At 45.3% G+C, this 17,537-nt stretch overlaps 1 protein-coding gene across 6 annotated transcripts in view; it reads right to left on the bottom strand.

Moving 5' to 3' along the window:
- The window catches only part of ULK4 (unc-51 like kinase 4), a 316,223-nt gene that overhangs the window by 77,960 nt on the left and 220,726 nt on the right, over nucleotides 1–17,537 (bottom strand). For 5 of the 6 annotated variants that reach the window (XM_053669534.1, XM_037148358.2, XM_053669531.1 and 2 more), the window contains one exon: nucleotides 1,588–1,773. In XM_053669534.1, coding sequence (XP_053525509.1) covers nucleotides 1,588–1,773 — 186 coding nt within the window. Of the gene's footprint in view, nucleotides 1–1,587; nucleotides 1,774–17,537 lie in introns of those variants that run through there. The other variant, XM_053669536.1, reaches the window with a different exon arrangement.

Below are 17,537 nucleotides of genomic sequence, written 5' to 3' on the forward strand. Positions count from 1 at the left end.
TGAGAACTATGAACTCCAAAAGAAATCTGGTTCTAAAGATTTCAAAGAAGAGGCGATGGATCTCTACAAAATGAGTTGTATCAGATATTAGATCAGGATTTCTGCAGCTTCTGTCATCCTCAACCTAATTCACACTTCCGCCATATCTACACATCACTTGTGTTATTATATTCCCTAGCACTTGTCTTCACGTTGACTCAGCTTTTTTCAAGTTGAATAAAATTATAACTTTAAAGGACGATCTCATCGCTACTGTAAAAGCCGATGTAAAGGGCCTATCCTCTGTGAAAAGGGGGATTCTGAAGACTTCCCAGAGGAGTCACAGTCACGGAGCACCAAACCGAGCCTTTCACCTGACACCGTAAAGGAGAAAGAAAACTGAAAAGGAAGCGCCGTCTTACGAGGTGAGTCAGTGTCATCCAGTGCTGGGCTGGTGCAGGGTGTCCCGCCTGCTGTCCCCAGAAGGACCTATCCCACACTTTGAGAGGCTCACCTAGACCACATCACCCTTCTGTCACTCAGGAGACGACTGTGCTGGGACAGCAAAGTCCCGTGGTGGGAGGGGGAGCGGGCTGGACAGAAGCACTGTGGCCACAAGGAGGGCAAATCTCTGAACATCACTTCCAGTTCTGTCACCCACAATCCCTGTTTGGGCATCTGAGTCGGGCACTGCCGCCCAATTTATCAAATCAGCACAAAAGTGCGACCCTCTGGCACATCCGAGCTGCACTGGCCGAAGGACAGTTTGTATCGAGACGGGACAGACTGACAAGTCAGAACGTGGCAGACTGCCAGGACCCCTCTCCTTGGTTACCTTCAACGACAGCTACTGCAACCAGCCGCCTTCGAAACCAGCACAGTAAGATTTAGCGTGAAACGAAAATAAGTCAGTCTCCAAAAGTACCTTCAACATCAGCTATACATATTTTATAAAATAAGACAAAATGCAAAGTTCTTCCTTGTAGCAGAGTACTGAGTTAGAAAATCCCCACCGCTTTGCAACTACTACAAATTTAAAAATAATAGTCCAAATCATGCATTGACTTCATGAAGTGATCAAAACGAACACCACCGGGAAGGCGCAGACACACATCGCGAGCCTCCGGATGTCATGAGCTGGAGTCTTCCCGACTCCACCAGGTGACACCAGACACGCACAAACTGACAGAGACTCTACAAAACACCCTGCCTCCGGCCCTCAGAAATTCGAGGAAAGACCAAGGCACGCAGTAAGACTCCTCCAGACTAAAGACCCACATCCACTAAAATGCGGGGCTCGGACTGGACCCCACACAGAACAAAAAGCCATAAAGGACGGAACTGGCACAGATGACAGAACTGGTGTGGATGGCAGGTTAGGAAAACAATGGTATCAAGTTCAATTTCATGACTCGGGTTATAGTTGTTAAGTAAAAACATTGCTTTTGTTCGGAGAGGCAGAATCTGAGGCACGGTGACTGTGGGTGACCATGGGGAAGGGTGACCATGGGGAAGGGTGACCAAAGCGAGGTCGAAGACAATGCCAGCGCCCTGTCCACCGGCTGCCACGGAAGCCGCCCACCCTCCCCAGTTCCTGCGTGGGCTCACCATTCTTCGGAGAATCCTCAACAGAAGCTTCTGCTCCTTCGGGTCCTCCTTGGACAGCAGGGAGTCGGCCAAGGCTTCTGCGTTTTCAGGAGACAGGCTGTCTGGGTTTTCCCCTCCATAGAGCTGAACCAGCATAGACAGACACTTGGAGGAGACTTCGAAAATCTCAGGATCCTCGGCAGGAAGCTGAAAATGAACAAAGAGGACGACTTCAGCCCCATCCCAAGATGCTGCTGGCGTTCCTCAAGAACTACAGTAAGATGTGCCCCATGGGGAAAAGGTCAGTCTGAGCATAAAGTGTAACTAACTGAATGTTCCCCCCTCCCACAATGGGTCTTTGTCAAAAGCAAACAGTCGCTCAAAGAGAGCTAGTAGCACAAAATCAGAAGAAAGTCTTGTAGCAAGCTGAGGACCAACAGAGGCTTTATACGCACACACTCGATGCAATGTGTGTATCGGGGATGTGTGTGTGTGTGTGTGTGAGAGAGAGAGAGAGAGAGAGAGAGAGAGAGAGAGAGAGTACGAATTGTTTGAGGCATGTCCTTTATGTTCTTGCTTACTATGAACTTGTTTAGAAAAACTCACTTCCTGGAAGATATTAAGGGACACACTGACCTTGTCAGTGTCCAAATCGTCACACACCAAACAGACGGGACAGAAAGCAACATTTTTGTACATATGAGAAGGTACGCTATGAAAACAATAGTCATACTGGAAGCATGTTAACCTCCTTTTTTGAAGTTCTATTTTCTTTGTAACAGCTTCACTGAGAAGTAACTCCTAGGCCACCGGCTCACTCACTTGACAGGCCCGGTCCAATGGCACAGGCGGAGAGGTGCAGCCATCACTGTGACCAGTCCTAGGGTTTCTCGCCCCCCAACACAGAGCCCCGCGCCCGTCAGCAGCCGCCTGGCCATCAACTCCTCCTCCCACCCCCAACCCTGCCCACTGCTGCCGGTCAGCTTTCTGTCACTCTGAACCTGCCTTTCCGGGATGATTCAGGGACCTGAAATCATGCAAAATATGATCCTTTGTGACTGGCTTCTTTCCCTTAGCATAATGTTTTCAAAATTCATTCATGTGTCTGAATTCTTTTTATTGTCTAATAATATTCCATTGTATGGATATACCACATTTGTTTATCCACACACACTCTGATGGACATTTGAGCAGTTTTGACTTTTGGGCAGTAATGTGTGAGCATGTGTGTATACACACATTTTCATTTCCCTTGGGTAAATGCCTGGAAGTGGAATTGCTAGGTTTGTATGTTAAGTCCAAGTTTAACCTTTTTCAAAAAAAGATTTTATTTATTTATATTTAAAGAGAGGGGAAGGGAAGGAGAAAGAGAAGGAGAGAAACATCATTGTGCAGTTGCTCTCCTGCGCCCCCTACTGGGGACATGGCCTGCAACCCAGGCACGTGCCCTGAGAATCGAACCAGCGCTCAATCAATCCACTGAGCCACACCAACAAGGGCCATGTTTAACCTTTTGAGGAACTGCCAGACTGTTTCCAAAGCTGCCGTTAGCACCAGCAATGGATGAGCACCATTTCTCTATATCCCCATCAACACCTGCTACTATCTGTCTTCTTAATGGCGGCCTAGTGGGTATCTCACTGGGGCTTTGATTTGCATTCCCTGATAGAGCTAATGGTGTTTAGTATCTTTTTTTGTGCTCATTGGCTACTTGCATGTCTTCTTTGGAGAAACGTCTGTTCAGATGCTTAGCTCATTTTTCAAATGAGCCATCTTTTTATGATTGAGTGTAAGTGTTCTTTATACTTCAAATGTGTGTCCCTGAGCAGATACGATTTTCAAAAATGTTTTTCCACTCTGTGGGTTGTTTTCTCACTTCTTATTCTTTTCTTATTGACTTGGGAGGGAGGGAAGGGAAAGAGAGGGGAGGAGAGAGAGAGAAACATCACTTTGCTGGTCCATCCATCCACGTCCTCACTGGGTGATTGTATGTGCCCTGACTGGGGATCGAACCCACAACCTTGGCACACTGGGACAGTGATCTAACCAACTGAGCTGGTTGGCAGGGCACATCTTCTCCCTTTGTTAATAGTGTGCTCTGAAGCACGAAATAATTCGTATTTTAATAAAGCTTCAATTTACCTTCTTCACGGTTTGTGAATCTGGTGTCACGCCTGAGACACCACTGCCTGTTCCAAGGTCTTGAGATTTACGCTGCTTCTAGGAAATTTTAGTTTCTGCTCTTACATTTACTTTTTCTTCTAGGAATTTTATAGTTTCAGCCTTTACATGTAGATCTTCGATCCATTTTGAGTTAGTTTTTCTATATAGCATGAATCAACCCCTCATTTTTAGATATGCGTGGGTTTCTATGCAGTTGTAAGAAACGACAGAGATTCCCCACATACTTTATGCAACTTCCTCCACGGAAACAGAGTCAACTGACTGCGGAGAGACACGCGATGGCAATCGAGGACACATTTTCAGCAAACGGTGCTTAAACAATATGCAAAAACGTGAACTTCAATCCTTGCCTTTCACCATGTACCCAAATTAACTCAAAATCGTTGAAAACACAGGTCTAATCTAACACGGCTCAGAATTACCGCAGAACATCCACACTCACGTTAAAAACACAAGTCCCCGGGAATCCCTGAAACTCATTTGGTTCTCAAAAAAAAAAAAAAAAAAGGTTGAAAGACCTAAATATAAAATCTAGACCTTCTCAGAGAAAACACAGGCAAAACCTTTTAGACCTTGTTGGGGGGAAAGACTTCTTAGCTATAACTGCAAAAGTACAGTGTAAAAAAGGGAAATGAGCTCCATCCACGTTTTATTTTATTTATTTATTTATTTATTTATTTAAGATTTAATTTATTTATCTTTAGAGGGGAAGGGGGGAAGGAGAGAGGGAGAGAAACATCAATGTATGGTTGCCTTTCGTGCGTCCCCTGCTGGGAACTGGCCTGCAGGGAACCAACCTGCAACCCAGGTGTGTGCCCTGACTGGGAATCGAACTGTGATCGTGTGTTCATCCACGTTTTAAAAACTCCTCCTTGAAAGCCTGTCTTGTTCACAAAATGCTCGATAGAAGGTGGATATTACCACCACCGCTGACCCCGTCACAAATGTCCCTTTAATGGGGACTGTGAGAAAAGCATTGTCGGACCACAAAACTAGAAAACGCTTTCCACCCCGAGTAAATGTCTCCCCTGCACGTGCCCCACTTATCTTGTAAGTGACTGTATTTCCATTTCTGTCCAGCAACCAGGACTCTCAAGGCCAAAGTCATGGCCTAATTTTCACAACAACATTAGACTTCGTATTTATACTGAAACCTATCTCATCTTCACTGATTTATTCATGTTTGCTACTTTGGATTGCCAGGCTTAAAAAAAAAAAAAATCCGAAACACCCAATTAAGTTTGAATTTCGGATAAAGAATGAATCTTTTTTAGTGTCAGTCTGTCCATCTGGCATCTTGCCTTTCGTCTGTCAACCCCTAACTTTATTGTAAACATTCTTATGAGCCGAATCCAATATTTTGTGGAAGAGATGAGCTAACACACGCGCGCGCACCTTGGAAATATTTCAAAGTACACTTATACCCCAATTTTAAAAACTGTCTTAAAACAATTTAAAACCACATTTGTACCGTGCTTACTTCCCTTTATCCAATCTACACAATATGATGCATTTCAAAATCTTTCTCTTTTATGTGCTACTTTTCAAATATTGCCCGGTGCAGTGTTTTTTCAAAAATTATATGGGAACATTTAGTGTCGGCGAAGAGAATAGATCATATTAACCAAGAAAAGAAAACACTCCATTATACAATATCCTCTACCCCTTGCCACGCCATCTAAAAGCCTCGTGAGAAGAGACCCCTCCATACTGTTAGGGCGTCTTTAACAAGAATTCCCATCAGGGCCATCAGTCCTCATCCCTCTTCATTTTAATATATCAATCACTCTTGCTCAAATCAGCTGAAGAGGCAGCAGAAACCATCATTAGGCTGACGGATGGTGGCGATCCCCGATGACATCACCCGAGGAAAGAGCACTGCCCACAGCCTCGGCGGTGCCCCGGCCTCCGCCTTTTCCTTGAGAAGGTGCTTGACACTTTCATGGACCCCAGGGCACATTACGTTACTACATGTGGAAACTTAGAGGGAAGAAAACCTGCCACCACCATTACTCATTTAGTGGTTAAGTCCATCAGTCACGAGCCAGAGCACTATGGTTTAGGGGAAAAAATCCGAGAAGTAAGTTGAAAGTCGTTAGCAGGTCAAATCAGCCTTGACTTCTGGGTTCCGGGCACTGCCCTGACTTTCATGAAAAACTTCATATTTTCGTGGTCAGCAAAAAAAAGAACAGGGAAACATAGCTCATTTAAAAAACCATAACCGTCGGTACAGGAGGAGGTTTGGACGGTTCTACTGAAGCAGGGAAGCAGCAGGACCCAGAGGGTGCGTACCTGTCCACACTGACTGCCAAGATGCTGGGTTTGGTGCAAAAGCTTCGGCCTAATCCTTTGTCGCTTTCCAGTCTCTCTCTTCCCACCGGGGACAGTCAGGTGGAGCCTGTCCCCACTGGGTGAGAGAAGGATGCTGGAGACAGCCACCCACGAAGTAACCAGAAGGTCCACTGCGGTTCCACCTGTGGCCGGTACCACCTGTCTTCCACACAGGCCACTGTAGTTTTAAAACTTTAGCCAGAGCATACCAGTCTCCTGCTCAACACCTCCAGTGACTTCTCGCGGCCTTGAGAAGACGGTCCACATGCCTTACTGTGGTCCCCAAGACCCCGCTGAGCAGTGAGGCTGAATGACCGGAGTGCATGTGTGAGGACAAGAGGCTGGACAGTGAGGTCGGAGGACAGCAAGCTGGCACAGAGCCCTCGGAAACTTAGTCAGACCATCATTCACCGCTCGAACCACCCCTGGCTTCGATATGCTTATGGCGACATTATGGCTAGTGCATACATGAACTTGGAGTCCAGGCGACAGATCATGGCTAATGACACACATTAGGAAATCCTCCAAGTACAGACATCATGGAGAGCAAGGGGCTGAAGAGGACCCCTTACGGAGAGGGTGACTGCCCGGCCCTGCGCCAGGGATACGGCTCACGGAAAGCTTCCCTTCAGGGCAGCGGCACCACCTCCGCCACAACCTCTCCCTCAGGAAATTCAGGAATGCTTCACCCTTGACCCAGCTTCAACTTCTTCAGAGAAAAGCCCTGGGATCATTTGGGGGCACAAACTGGGCTACTGGGTCTGGTGCATGTGGGACTGGAGAAGAGCAAAGGGAGGCCCGAAGCGGAACTGTTGTAGATACAGACTCCTGAAAGTGCCCCCATTTCCATCGCCTCCAAGGCCAGAGCTGCTGGGGGGACTGCACAGCGGGGAGGCCCCGGCCGCGCGGCACCCCCCCCCCCCCGGGGTGCTCAGGCTTCCTCTGCCCCCTGCGGTCCTTCTCCGGGCTTCCTTCTGTGCTCCAGACACAGGGAGAACTTTTCATGGATTCCCAACTCCTAGTTCCCCTTCACTCTTGGGAAGTTGACTCCTTTTTGAGTTTCTTACTTTTCCTTACAAGGCGTTTTGTGAGACACAAGTGAGTGTGTGAAGATGAAGAGTGAAAGGAGGCCCTTCCTGCTCCAGATTCTCCCGGCAAACTGCACACTTGTTCTATAGGGTCATTTTAATGAGCTAACAAATTGCTAATGGAGTTACAATAACGTGGCGGACAGTGTGGTGATTGCTGGGGGCGGCGGGGGGCATGGAAGGGGACTAAGTGGCAATGGGAAAAACACAATAAAGATTAAATTTAAAAAAAAAAAGAATTACAATAAAAATTTATATTTTTAAGTCTTACCGCCTACATGTCCCTGGCGCGTCTCCCCATTCGTTTAGGTCACACTTCTTTCCAAACATTCCCTAGTTGTCACCATGACTCGCATTTTCCTGTTACATTCATTGTCAGCCAGTTTTGGGGGGTGGTTTGAGTCACTTCTATGGAAGGATTTCCCCCATTTCTATTTCTATCAGATTAACATCAGTATTAAAAAAAAAAAGCTATTGGTTTCTCTGTATTATACTCCAGGAACTTACTGAAATTTGCTTTTCAGTTTCAATACATTTTAATTTTATCCTTTTTCCTAAGCATGAAAATTTTATCAACGGCAATAATCATTTTTAGGCTTAATATTTTTCTTACTTAGCAGCATCACCTGTAACACGCCACCCCCAATACTGTTAACTGTTAATGGTAGCACATTCCTCTCTTCACACTTTTAATGAAAAGGCTTAGGTGTTTCTGTTTACTATTCATTTCTAGGAAATAACGCTCAACATGTTGGGAAGATGCACTCTGTCTTAAATACAGTTTTTAAAAACTTAAGAATGGACAGTTGGACTTCTTGGCTGTGATTATTATGATCCTATTTTTATTTTCAAGTTCTTAAAATTATCAAAGTATACTTTCCCAGTGCTTGAACTGTTCTGGAACTCCTGGATCGAACCCCGCTTGGTTGCACTGGTCCTTCGATATATTACTAGACCTGACATACTGATTTTTTGAAAACCTCTCACCTGTGTTTATAAGGACAAGCGGTCTTCAGTTGTTCTGTATCATTTCAAAGTGGGTTGTGGCATCAGACTTACACAGCTGAAGTACTTCCACAGCCCGGGAGCTGCCTTGTCTCTGAGACTTGAGGACTCACATGTAAAACCACTTCGGTCTGTACTGTTTTCATGGTAGATCTTATAGGTGCAAAATATCGCGTTATGACAGTCCGTTGTTGTCTGATATCTTTTTTCATATTCCCCGTCCCCCCCCCCTTGGGTAGCAACTAATGGAATTCTTGTATTGATCCTTCAAACTGGCAGTCCTTCTAAGTGCTTGTGAAAGAAATCTTAGCAGAATTGAAGAGAGAAAAATGGTCCTTCTTTCCCTGCAGCTGCGGAAAAGCAGACTCTATCCTGCTTCCCGAGACCGTCCTTGAAAATGTCATCGCTAATAAAGCAGTCTTGTAAGACATCTAGAAGGCAGAGGGGGTGACTGTGCCCTGGGTAATCATCGTTTAACTTTCAAAACATAAATAATTCTGATTGGTTATCTTCCCTAACAATGTTTGCCTTGGTGTCGGCGCTCGCACTGACATCTTTGAATGTCTACACTGCACACATTCTTGTAGGATCTCTTTGTTGGATTGGCATCGCCCTCTTCTCCTCCTGCTTATAGTGAAAGCAAACTAGACCTGTGTGTTCTTATTTGAATACAGAGACTGAGAGACATCACTGGCGATAAGATTTTAACTTCTCAAATTGGATATTTTTATCTATTTTGATACCAATTTTGGCAATTTATCATTTTCCATAAAAGCATCTCCTTCTCTGTGTTTCCAAGGTTAGTGCCTAAGTGTTATGTGTATTTCACATTTCAGTGGCTGCACTTCTTTCTTTTTCCTAGTGCTATAGCCACAGAATCCAAATTAAAACAGTGATATAGCCCCTTTACCTGTCAAGTGAACCAAAAAAAAAATTAAATCAGAAGATGACGTGCTGGTGAAGATGTAGAAAAACAAGCACATTTACATACCTTTAATTTGAATATAAACAGATAAAATCTTTTTGGAAGCCACATGGTAATCAATATTTACTAAAACTTGGAAGCCCTTTTAATCTGGCTAACTCTGGGTACTTCTCTAACCAAAGGAAATGCAAAAGTAGATCAAATCAAAGGTGTCTAGTGTATGATGCTTATAATAGCAAATAAGTGGGACCAACCTGAATGGCCACCCATGAGGAAATGTTTGAATTGATAAGTAATAGTACATTGATACTATAAAATACTATGCAGCTATTAAAAAGAATAAGATCGGTATTTAAGTATTGGCTTGGAAAGATGTCCATAATATTGAGAGAGGTAAAAAGTTACAAAATACATACACTGTGGCCCTATTTTCAGCAATGAAAGCAAGAGGAATAAAAAGAAAACCAGCGATACAAGTGCATGTGGTTATAAGTAAAGTGAACAGACTGTGCAGACACGTCAAAAGGAACAGCGGTCTCCCTGGGGGCGGGGCCACCGTAAGGGGAGGGGTAGGCTTTAGTTCTACTAAAATTACTTCCGAATTGTTTGCATTCTTATAACATGCTTATACCATTTTTTTTTGTAATTCAAATATAATAAATCTACTGCCTTCCCCTAAAATTTTTAAAGGGGGGACTTTCCTGGGCCCCTCTGGAATGCCCCTCATGCAGTGACATGGGACGAATGCAAGACCTGCTGTGACCAACGGCGATGGCTGGACGAGAGTGATGGGCTGAGGCCGCCTTCATTGACCCCAGTGACAGGCGGTCGTGATTTCTCACCACAAGTACTGAGCGAAGACACTCGGAAATGTTACTCTTTAGTTATGAGATCAAAAATGAATTACAGAGTTACATAGTGTAGAATTCTTAAAATTACTGTTTACTAATCCGGAATGTTGAAAAAACACAGGAAGTCCTCTCCATACTAAAATGACTCCTTCCTGAAGGGCTCATATCTAAATAATACAGATTTGAGGTAGAGAACTGTACCCCAAAGGAAAAGGAATGAGGTAATACATTTATTCCTAAAAGGTGGTTATTCCCATTCGAAGAATGGATGTTTAAAATAAAATTGCAAGGCTGTTAAAATTTTAAAACCACTTTAGAACAGTGAAAACTTATCACGCCAAGCAATTTTTACAAATGAAAGAAGAAAATTATCTAAAATTGGTTACAGATGGTTACAGCTTTATTATCTAGACACTTAGCATAAATTCCAACAGGTTGCTTCGCTTTGTAAACTAATGATCCCTTTATTCACAAACACTGGTCCAAAATTAAAACTAAAGTGAGACCGTGTGTCTAAAGTTCTACTCTGTGGGACCCGGTTGCCCGAGCCCCCTCCCCAGGAGCTCGGCCTTGCGCCCCTCTGACCGGCGGGCGCTGTGGCAGGAGACTCAGCCCTGGGAGCTGAAGCGGCGGGTCTCCCACCAACGGAGCCGTCGGGGCCACTGATCTCCAAGCTGCGATGAAACTGTCGGAAATACCCCTGGGTACGTTATTTCAGCACATTAACCAGGCTGTTCGCAAAGCGAGTTCATTACAATGAGATCGATGTTTATTAGATCAGTAATATGATTATAGCACACACTGTATGGGAAGGGCCTCGGGGAGCCGTAGACGGGATAATTTTGCCACCATTAAATGAAGCAAAAAAGCCAAACATCATTATCAAAACCGCTAACCTCACTGTAGCCCAGTTATGGGTAAATATCCACACTATTAAATATCCATGCTATTTTCCTGCTTCAAAAACACACACAGGCATGCTTTGTCACTTTACATGAAAATAAAGGGCTTTTTCTTGGGGGCGGGGTGGCAAAAATAAAACAAAGCAAACTCAGGAAGCCTAGTGTTCATCTTCAATATACCCTGTTTCTAAAGACAGCCGGGAACTGTACTTCGAGACTATAACCAATGATGGCTTTCACCACGCGTTATTGTACTACCGAGACCACCACCATCAGCAGTGATACAAGGAGAGATGAAAGCGGACATCTGGCTGGGGTGAGGGAGGTGGGAGGCAGTACAGATTTTCGATGCGCCGCGTGGTGTGCTAAGGGTTTTTCATGCATTGCTCCCCAAGTTCTCCCAACAACCCTGTGAGGTGTTCGGTATGTTCCTGTAGAAAGTAAGACTTACTAACTTGCGCGTGGGCATTCACCTGGTAACCAAGGAGAGCCACCTCAACCACCTTGAGATGAACGGGTGTGCAGAGGTGCCCCACTGAATCATGGGAGCCCCACCGTGTCTCACCAAACAGCCCCACGTGAAATGCCAAACCAGTGATCGATGATGCTATTTTGTTTAACCTTTTCCAAAATGTACTAGTTTCTCTCTTTGTTGCTGTTGACCCGGAAGTGCGCAGTTCTGTGATGTTAGGCTATTATCCCCAACGACACGAGTCAAGGGAGAGACTCCCTGTGACCACAGACAGTGGCTGGGGAGGGTGAAGGACCAGGGCCGCCTCCAACAGCTTTTACAAGTTTAAAATTACCCGGCATGGAAAACTACTCAGCCGTCAAAAATAAGAAAATTTTACCCTTTGCGACAGTATGGATGGACCTGGAGAACATTATGCTACATGAAAAAAGCCAGTCAGAGAAAGACAAATCCCGTGATTCCGGTCATATGTGGAATCTAACGAACAGACTGAACTACCGAGGGAAATGGGGACAGACTCACAGATGGAGAGCTAGTGGGGGCAGGGGGACTAGGCTGCAGAGGGATCAAGGCCCGGGAAGGCCGGCGGTACAGCTGCAGCCCAAACCCAGATGCGGGGGAGCCCCCAGTCTAAGGCCAGTCTGAGCCCAGAGACCGGAGAACCGGGGGCTCCCTCGGGCAGGAGCAGAAATCGCCCTCCCTCCGCCTTTTCGTTCAGTTTAGGCCCTTGGTGGATCGCATACTGCCCGCCCACACTGGCCGGGACAGAATTCCTAGACTTGGTCCGATTAAAAGGCTAATCTGTTCCAGAAACACCCTCACGAGCACAGCCAGGAGCAATGTTTCACCGGCCACCAGGGAACCCCCTCGCCGGGTCAAGTTCACACACAAAATTAAGCATCGCACCTAACAACGCTATGGCTAGGAAACTTTTTCTATGACTATGTAAGCATAAACAGTCATAGTTATATCTAACAAAGATTTTCAGTATAGCTCTGCTTATCAGAAAAACTACCCCACGTTAAATGTCCATTAACGGAGAGCTAACTTAATTATGGTATATTTATATAGCATACTCATCAAAAACAGTTATATTGATACGTGCTGAAAGGAACATTTTGCTCAAATACATAGGGCAAGAGGGAGAAACCAAGTTGAGATTTGTATATAGATTATGATCACATTGTATAAAAACGAGGCATATATATTCACTTATACACACATATATGTATATGTGCATATATGTATACAAATTATAAAAGCATACTTTTTTCTCTGTGATCCTACACATGGAAGATGTTTACTTTCTATCTTTTTAACCTTTCTAAAGAGTTTAAATTACTTTTAATGTGTATGTATGTTTATGATTTTTAAAAAAGACATAAAATCTCTTTGTCCAATATCCAAAATATTTACGGAAAAATGTAAAGTATTATAAATCAGCAGAAACTTTAAAAACTCAAAAGGGTGCTATTCTGCCCACATATCAGAATGGACACCTAATCTGTCTTCATTTTGACCTTTTGATATTTTGTATGTGAACTCCGAGCATGAAAATATATTACTTAATTATTGTTTTATTGTCTCCATTTAATATTGCCCAGGGTTAATGGTCCAAGTGTTTTGGTTTGAATTGATTTTTAAACAATAATCTACGGGAAAATGGATTTTAGTTTTTAAACATCCAATTTATTTTTCTCCAGTGATAAATTAAGAGAAAACGATCACTGGGTGAAACACTGAATTTTCTGTGTTTGCAGTGTTTCTGCATGGCAGATTTTGTAATTATCTTGGTCTCCACATTCCAAATAGCTCTGAGGTGTCATTCACATGAAGTGTGAGTTTTCTATTTTTGCTTAAAGTGTATCTTTAAGTATGAGCTAAGTCCTAATTATACAAAAAAAAAAACCTTATGTGTTTAAAAATTTACCCCTCAATTCACACTGACAAAAAGAAAGATAGGAACAGCTTAACCAAACACTTTATACTTAAATGCCCTTCTCTGTAAAATGAACGGTTTCTCTCTGCTGCATCTGGCAGCGCTCGGCCCAGCAGGCAGGTCCCTGGCGGCGAAGCGAGCCCAGGAACAGAGCTCCGCGTGCCAAGTCCCCAGCAGTGCCGGGCTGTCGTTCCTGAGGACGGCTCAGTCCCACAGACAGGAACAGTGGAAACCTAACTGCTGATGACCCTAGGGAATCGGTCGGAGTGAAAATAAAAATACCTCTGGGAAGACACACACTTCCAATCCCAGTGGACGACGCTCCAGTGTCTCGGTTTGCTGATGGGGTCAGGTCAGTGAAGGTTGCTGCTTGCTGATCAGTTTCCCCACATCATGCAGGCGTGGCCCCAGATAAGTCGAAAATTGCTAAGCAAAATTCTATGTGAGAGTAAACTGCCACTTTGCACTAAATGCAAGTGCAATTACTTTTTGGCCTGAGCGGTAGCTAATTTAAAAGCAGGGAAATGGAATGGCCTGTAACCAATATTCCTTAAGAGTATTTTTGGTTGACACTTTTTAAAAACACTGTACTGTTTTAAACTGAGTTTTCATGATCTCTTGAGTAAATCTTTAAATTAATTAATTTATTAATTTATTTATTTATTTATTTATTTTTAGAGGGGTGGAGGAGAAAGAAAGGGAGACCAAACCTGCAACCTGGGCACGTGCCCTGACTGGGAATCAAACCAGCAGCCCTTCGCTTTGCAGGACGATGCCCAACCAACTGAGCCACACTGGTCAGGGCTCTTGAGCGAATTTTAAAACGACGGCACTTGCAGGGGCCTGCACAGCCCATGTGGTCCAACCACTGGCTTGTAGGCAGGAAGAAGTCATTTCTAATGCCCAGTGAATCTTTCAAACAAAGAGGATGGAAAGGTGCCTCTATGCACTGTGCCAATCTGCTGCTCTGGGTCACTGAATAAGGACGTGTTAGGCGCCACCTGCTCCAGTGGCCTGCCTGGGAAGGGGGACCGGGCTGCCGTGCTCTGTGACCATAATTAGAGGGGCTGCTGCAGGTGGTGCGTCCCCCGCAGCAGTGGGACACCACCCAGCTCCCTCAGGAACGGCACGGAGAAGTAACTGCAACCATAAATCATCACAAGTAATCTGGACCCCAAAACCCCACCACGGGCTTTTTTCTAAAGAAACTGCTATTCTTCCCATTTCATGGATTTAGTATAGCTACCAAGACCTGGAGCTCATGAGTCTGAAAGCAGAAGAGCCACCTCTTAAAATTCAACATCAACCTTTATGTTCTGTTGTCATATCGACCTGCTTATTTTGGAGGACCAAAAAGCGGTTTATGCCGGCACGACAGCCGATTTACTGCCGCGGGAAGTCCAGCCAAACTGTTCTCAGTTCCCACTCAGCGGAACAGTATGTTGACCTTTACTGGCGGAATTAACAACTCAATTCTGTTGACAGCAGCTTCTGGGAGAAACATGGAGTTGCAGCGCTGGTGCATATTGACGGGGTTTTCCTGCCTAGCCGGCAGCAGGCAGAGGAGCCCCCCCCCACCCCGGGAAGAGGGGGCCGGGTGCTGTGTGGGCTTCTGAGTCATCCAAGGAGTTTCCCTATCTGATTGGACTCTGGGGTTTCAAATCTCAAATTTAGAGAAAAACAAAATTTCCTGTTCACAGAAAATAAGGTGCATGAAGCTAAAATTATGTTCCAGATACTGCTCCCCATCTGCCGGTGAGAACATCAGGTTTCTTCAGAAGGAAGAGAGCTGGCGGTGGGCTTCGCTCTTGTGCCTCACGCACTACACTCCAGGCAGAGTGAGGAAACCCCTAGGTCCCCGTTGCTGCAGGGTGACAGATGCCTCTGATGCTGGCATCCAAACGCTCTTGAGTGACAAAGGTCCTCAACTTGGGGGGAGTGAAGAGTCAGGATTACTGTCCACTTGTCTACTTTTTTCAAGATAAAAATAACTATTGCGTATTCTGAAATTCATGTTTATTGTAACAAGAACAACGACAAAAAAAAAGAGTGGGAGGAGCCGGCCCAGGAAGCCATTTATTTTTAAATTTAAAAAAAATGTTGAGAAATAGCCAGTTAAGCCCTTGGTGTGAATTGGCCCACCGTCACTCCTTTGGTACATTTTGTATCAGCATGTGTACAGTGCGGCATAAATCAGCCCGCATTGTAACTGAGCTTTGTATAGACTAGATTTACAACATACCAGATTTTGGCACTTAGTGTATCTCATTCATGCATGCCACAAATATTTAGTGAACATTTGTGACGGTCTGCCTGGCTGCTGGGGACATGAACTCCAAGTGCCACAGCCTTGGGGAACAAGATAACCTTCGAGAACACTGGGCGGGGTGGCTGGGGGTGGGGGGTGCTGGGAAATCAATCCAGGGAGGAAGCCTGAGACTTTCATAGTAAGAGGGGTGGGTGGCACCTGGGACCCAGATTTCTTCCTATTACTAAGCCTTCAATTTTCATTTTTTCCTTTTTGAAATAATTTTGGAATTAAAAGAGGTGCAACAAGCAGTAAAACTATGTTTGCCCCACTTCCCTAAATAGTAACATCTTATAGAACTACAGTATAGTTACTAAGAACGAGAAATCAACACTGAGACATTCTTATCAACTCATCTACAGACCTCACTCAAATTTGTAAAGCTTTCCCACTCATGTCCTTTTCTGGCCCAGGATCCAATCGAGGGCCCACGTAGGATTTAGTTGCCGCCCCCCCCAGTAGACGCCTCCAATTTGGGACAGGTCCCCTAGTCTCCCTTTGATCTTGGTGATCAGACCCGTGAAGAGTCCCGGCCAGTTAGGAGGTAGAACGCCCTAGTTTGGGGACGTTTCCTCACGGTGACAGTCAGGTTACGCACTTTTGCCAGGAATACCACAGAGGTGATGTTTTACCCTCCTAAGTGCGTCGTACCCATAGTTACGGGGCATAAATACATCTGACCGCTGGTGATAATAATGTGGATCGCCTGGTCAGGGTGCTGTCGATCGGTTTCCTGCACCATAAAAATCACAATTCGTCTTTTGCAAAGTGAAGAGGTAATTTAGGCTTTGTCTCTGTGTCTCATTACACTTTTACCCATTAATCTTCGCATCCACTGATGATGCCAGATTTGACTTAAAAAAGTAAAATGACCTTGGTTAAATTTAATTACAATGAGATTTATACTTAGCCAAAAAGCTTACATATTGTTTTCCCAATCTATGCCTGGTGGTTTTTCCAAGTGTGTCTCTTGCCACCACCCAGGCACACTGAGTTCCAGTCCCCCCACGGCCGTCAGAGCCCCAGACCTCCTGTAACCTCCTACGCTGACAAGTGTGACCCTCTCTGCGAGGCACAGCCCTCCAGTCCTCCTCTGCCCTATCGCCACACCACCTCTGTCTAACCCACGGCCATCCAGTCTCCAAATAATATTCCAAAAGCCCTAGGCAGGGGTGTCCAACCTGCACCCCGCAGGCCGCATGCAGCTCAGGATGGCTATGAACACGCCCAGCACAAGATCGCAAATTTACTTCAAACATCGTGAGTTGTTTGTGTGACTCCACGTGGCCCAGAGACACCAAAAGCTCGGACACCCCTGTGCGGACTCTAAGACGGCAGAGCAGGAAAAGCCGGGACACCGTCTCCCCACCAAGATGACGGCCACACTGGCAGACTCCGGCTGACGTAACCGGACTCTGGAGTCTACTGAAGGCTTAGGACGGGCAGCGGAGGGCTTGGGTAGTAACTGGCAGTTACCGCACTTCGGTCTATCTCAGCTCTCAGCACAGCAGTAGCTACCCACTCCCTGCCCCAAAGCCCCTGCTGGGCAGCCACGCACACGTTCCTGGAGCAGCTTCCAGAAAGCTTGCAGCAGCCAGGCTGGGCAAAAAGGGCCCTGTCATCCAGATGCCATGAATCTGTTCTCCGATCACTGACTGTTGATTCTGATCACAGAGGTGCAGAAAAGAGCAGGGGCCACCACCGTTGCAAGCCCCTCCCCTTCCAAATGAAGTGACTTCTGGGTTTAAAGGAATAGCAACCCCGCCACCCCATTTTTCTGTTTTTCCCTTAAGGAGAGCCAGGCAGTAGAGACTAGGATATTAATAAAGCAGCAGGACGTACAGGGAAAGTTACAAAGTAATCACACAAGCTCAAGGAGAGGTGAAGGGTCAGAGAAGACCTGAGAAGACCTTCTGTTTATACCACAGGCGGATCCCCAGCACAGAGACAGAATACGACAGTCAAA

This window comes from Artibeus jamaicensis, unplaced genomic scaffold (genome assembly GCF_021234435.1).
Source record: "Artibeus jamaicensis isolate MK-2021 breed Jamaican fruit bat unplaced genomic scaffold, CSHL_Jam_final contig_519, whole genome shotgun sequence".
Classification (NCBI taxonomy): domain Eukaryota; kingdom Metazoa; phylum Chordata; class Mammalia; order Chiroptera; family Phyllostomidae; genus Artibeus; species Artibeus jamaicensis.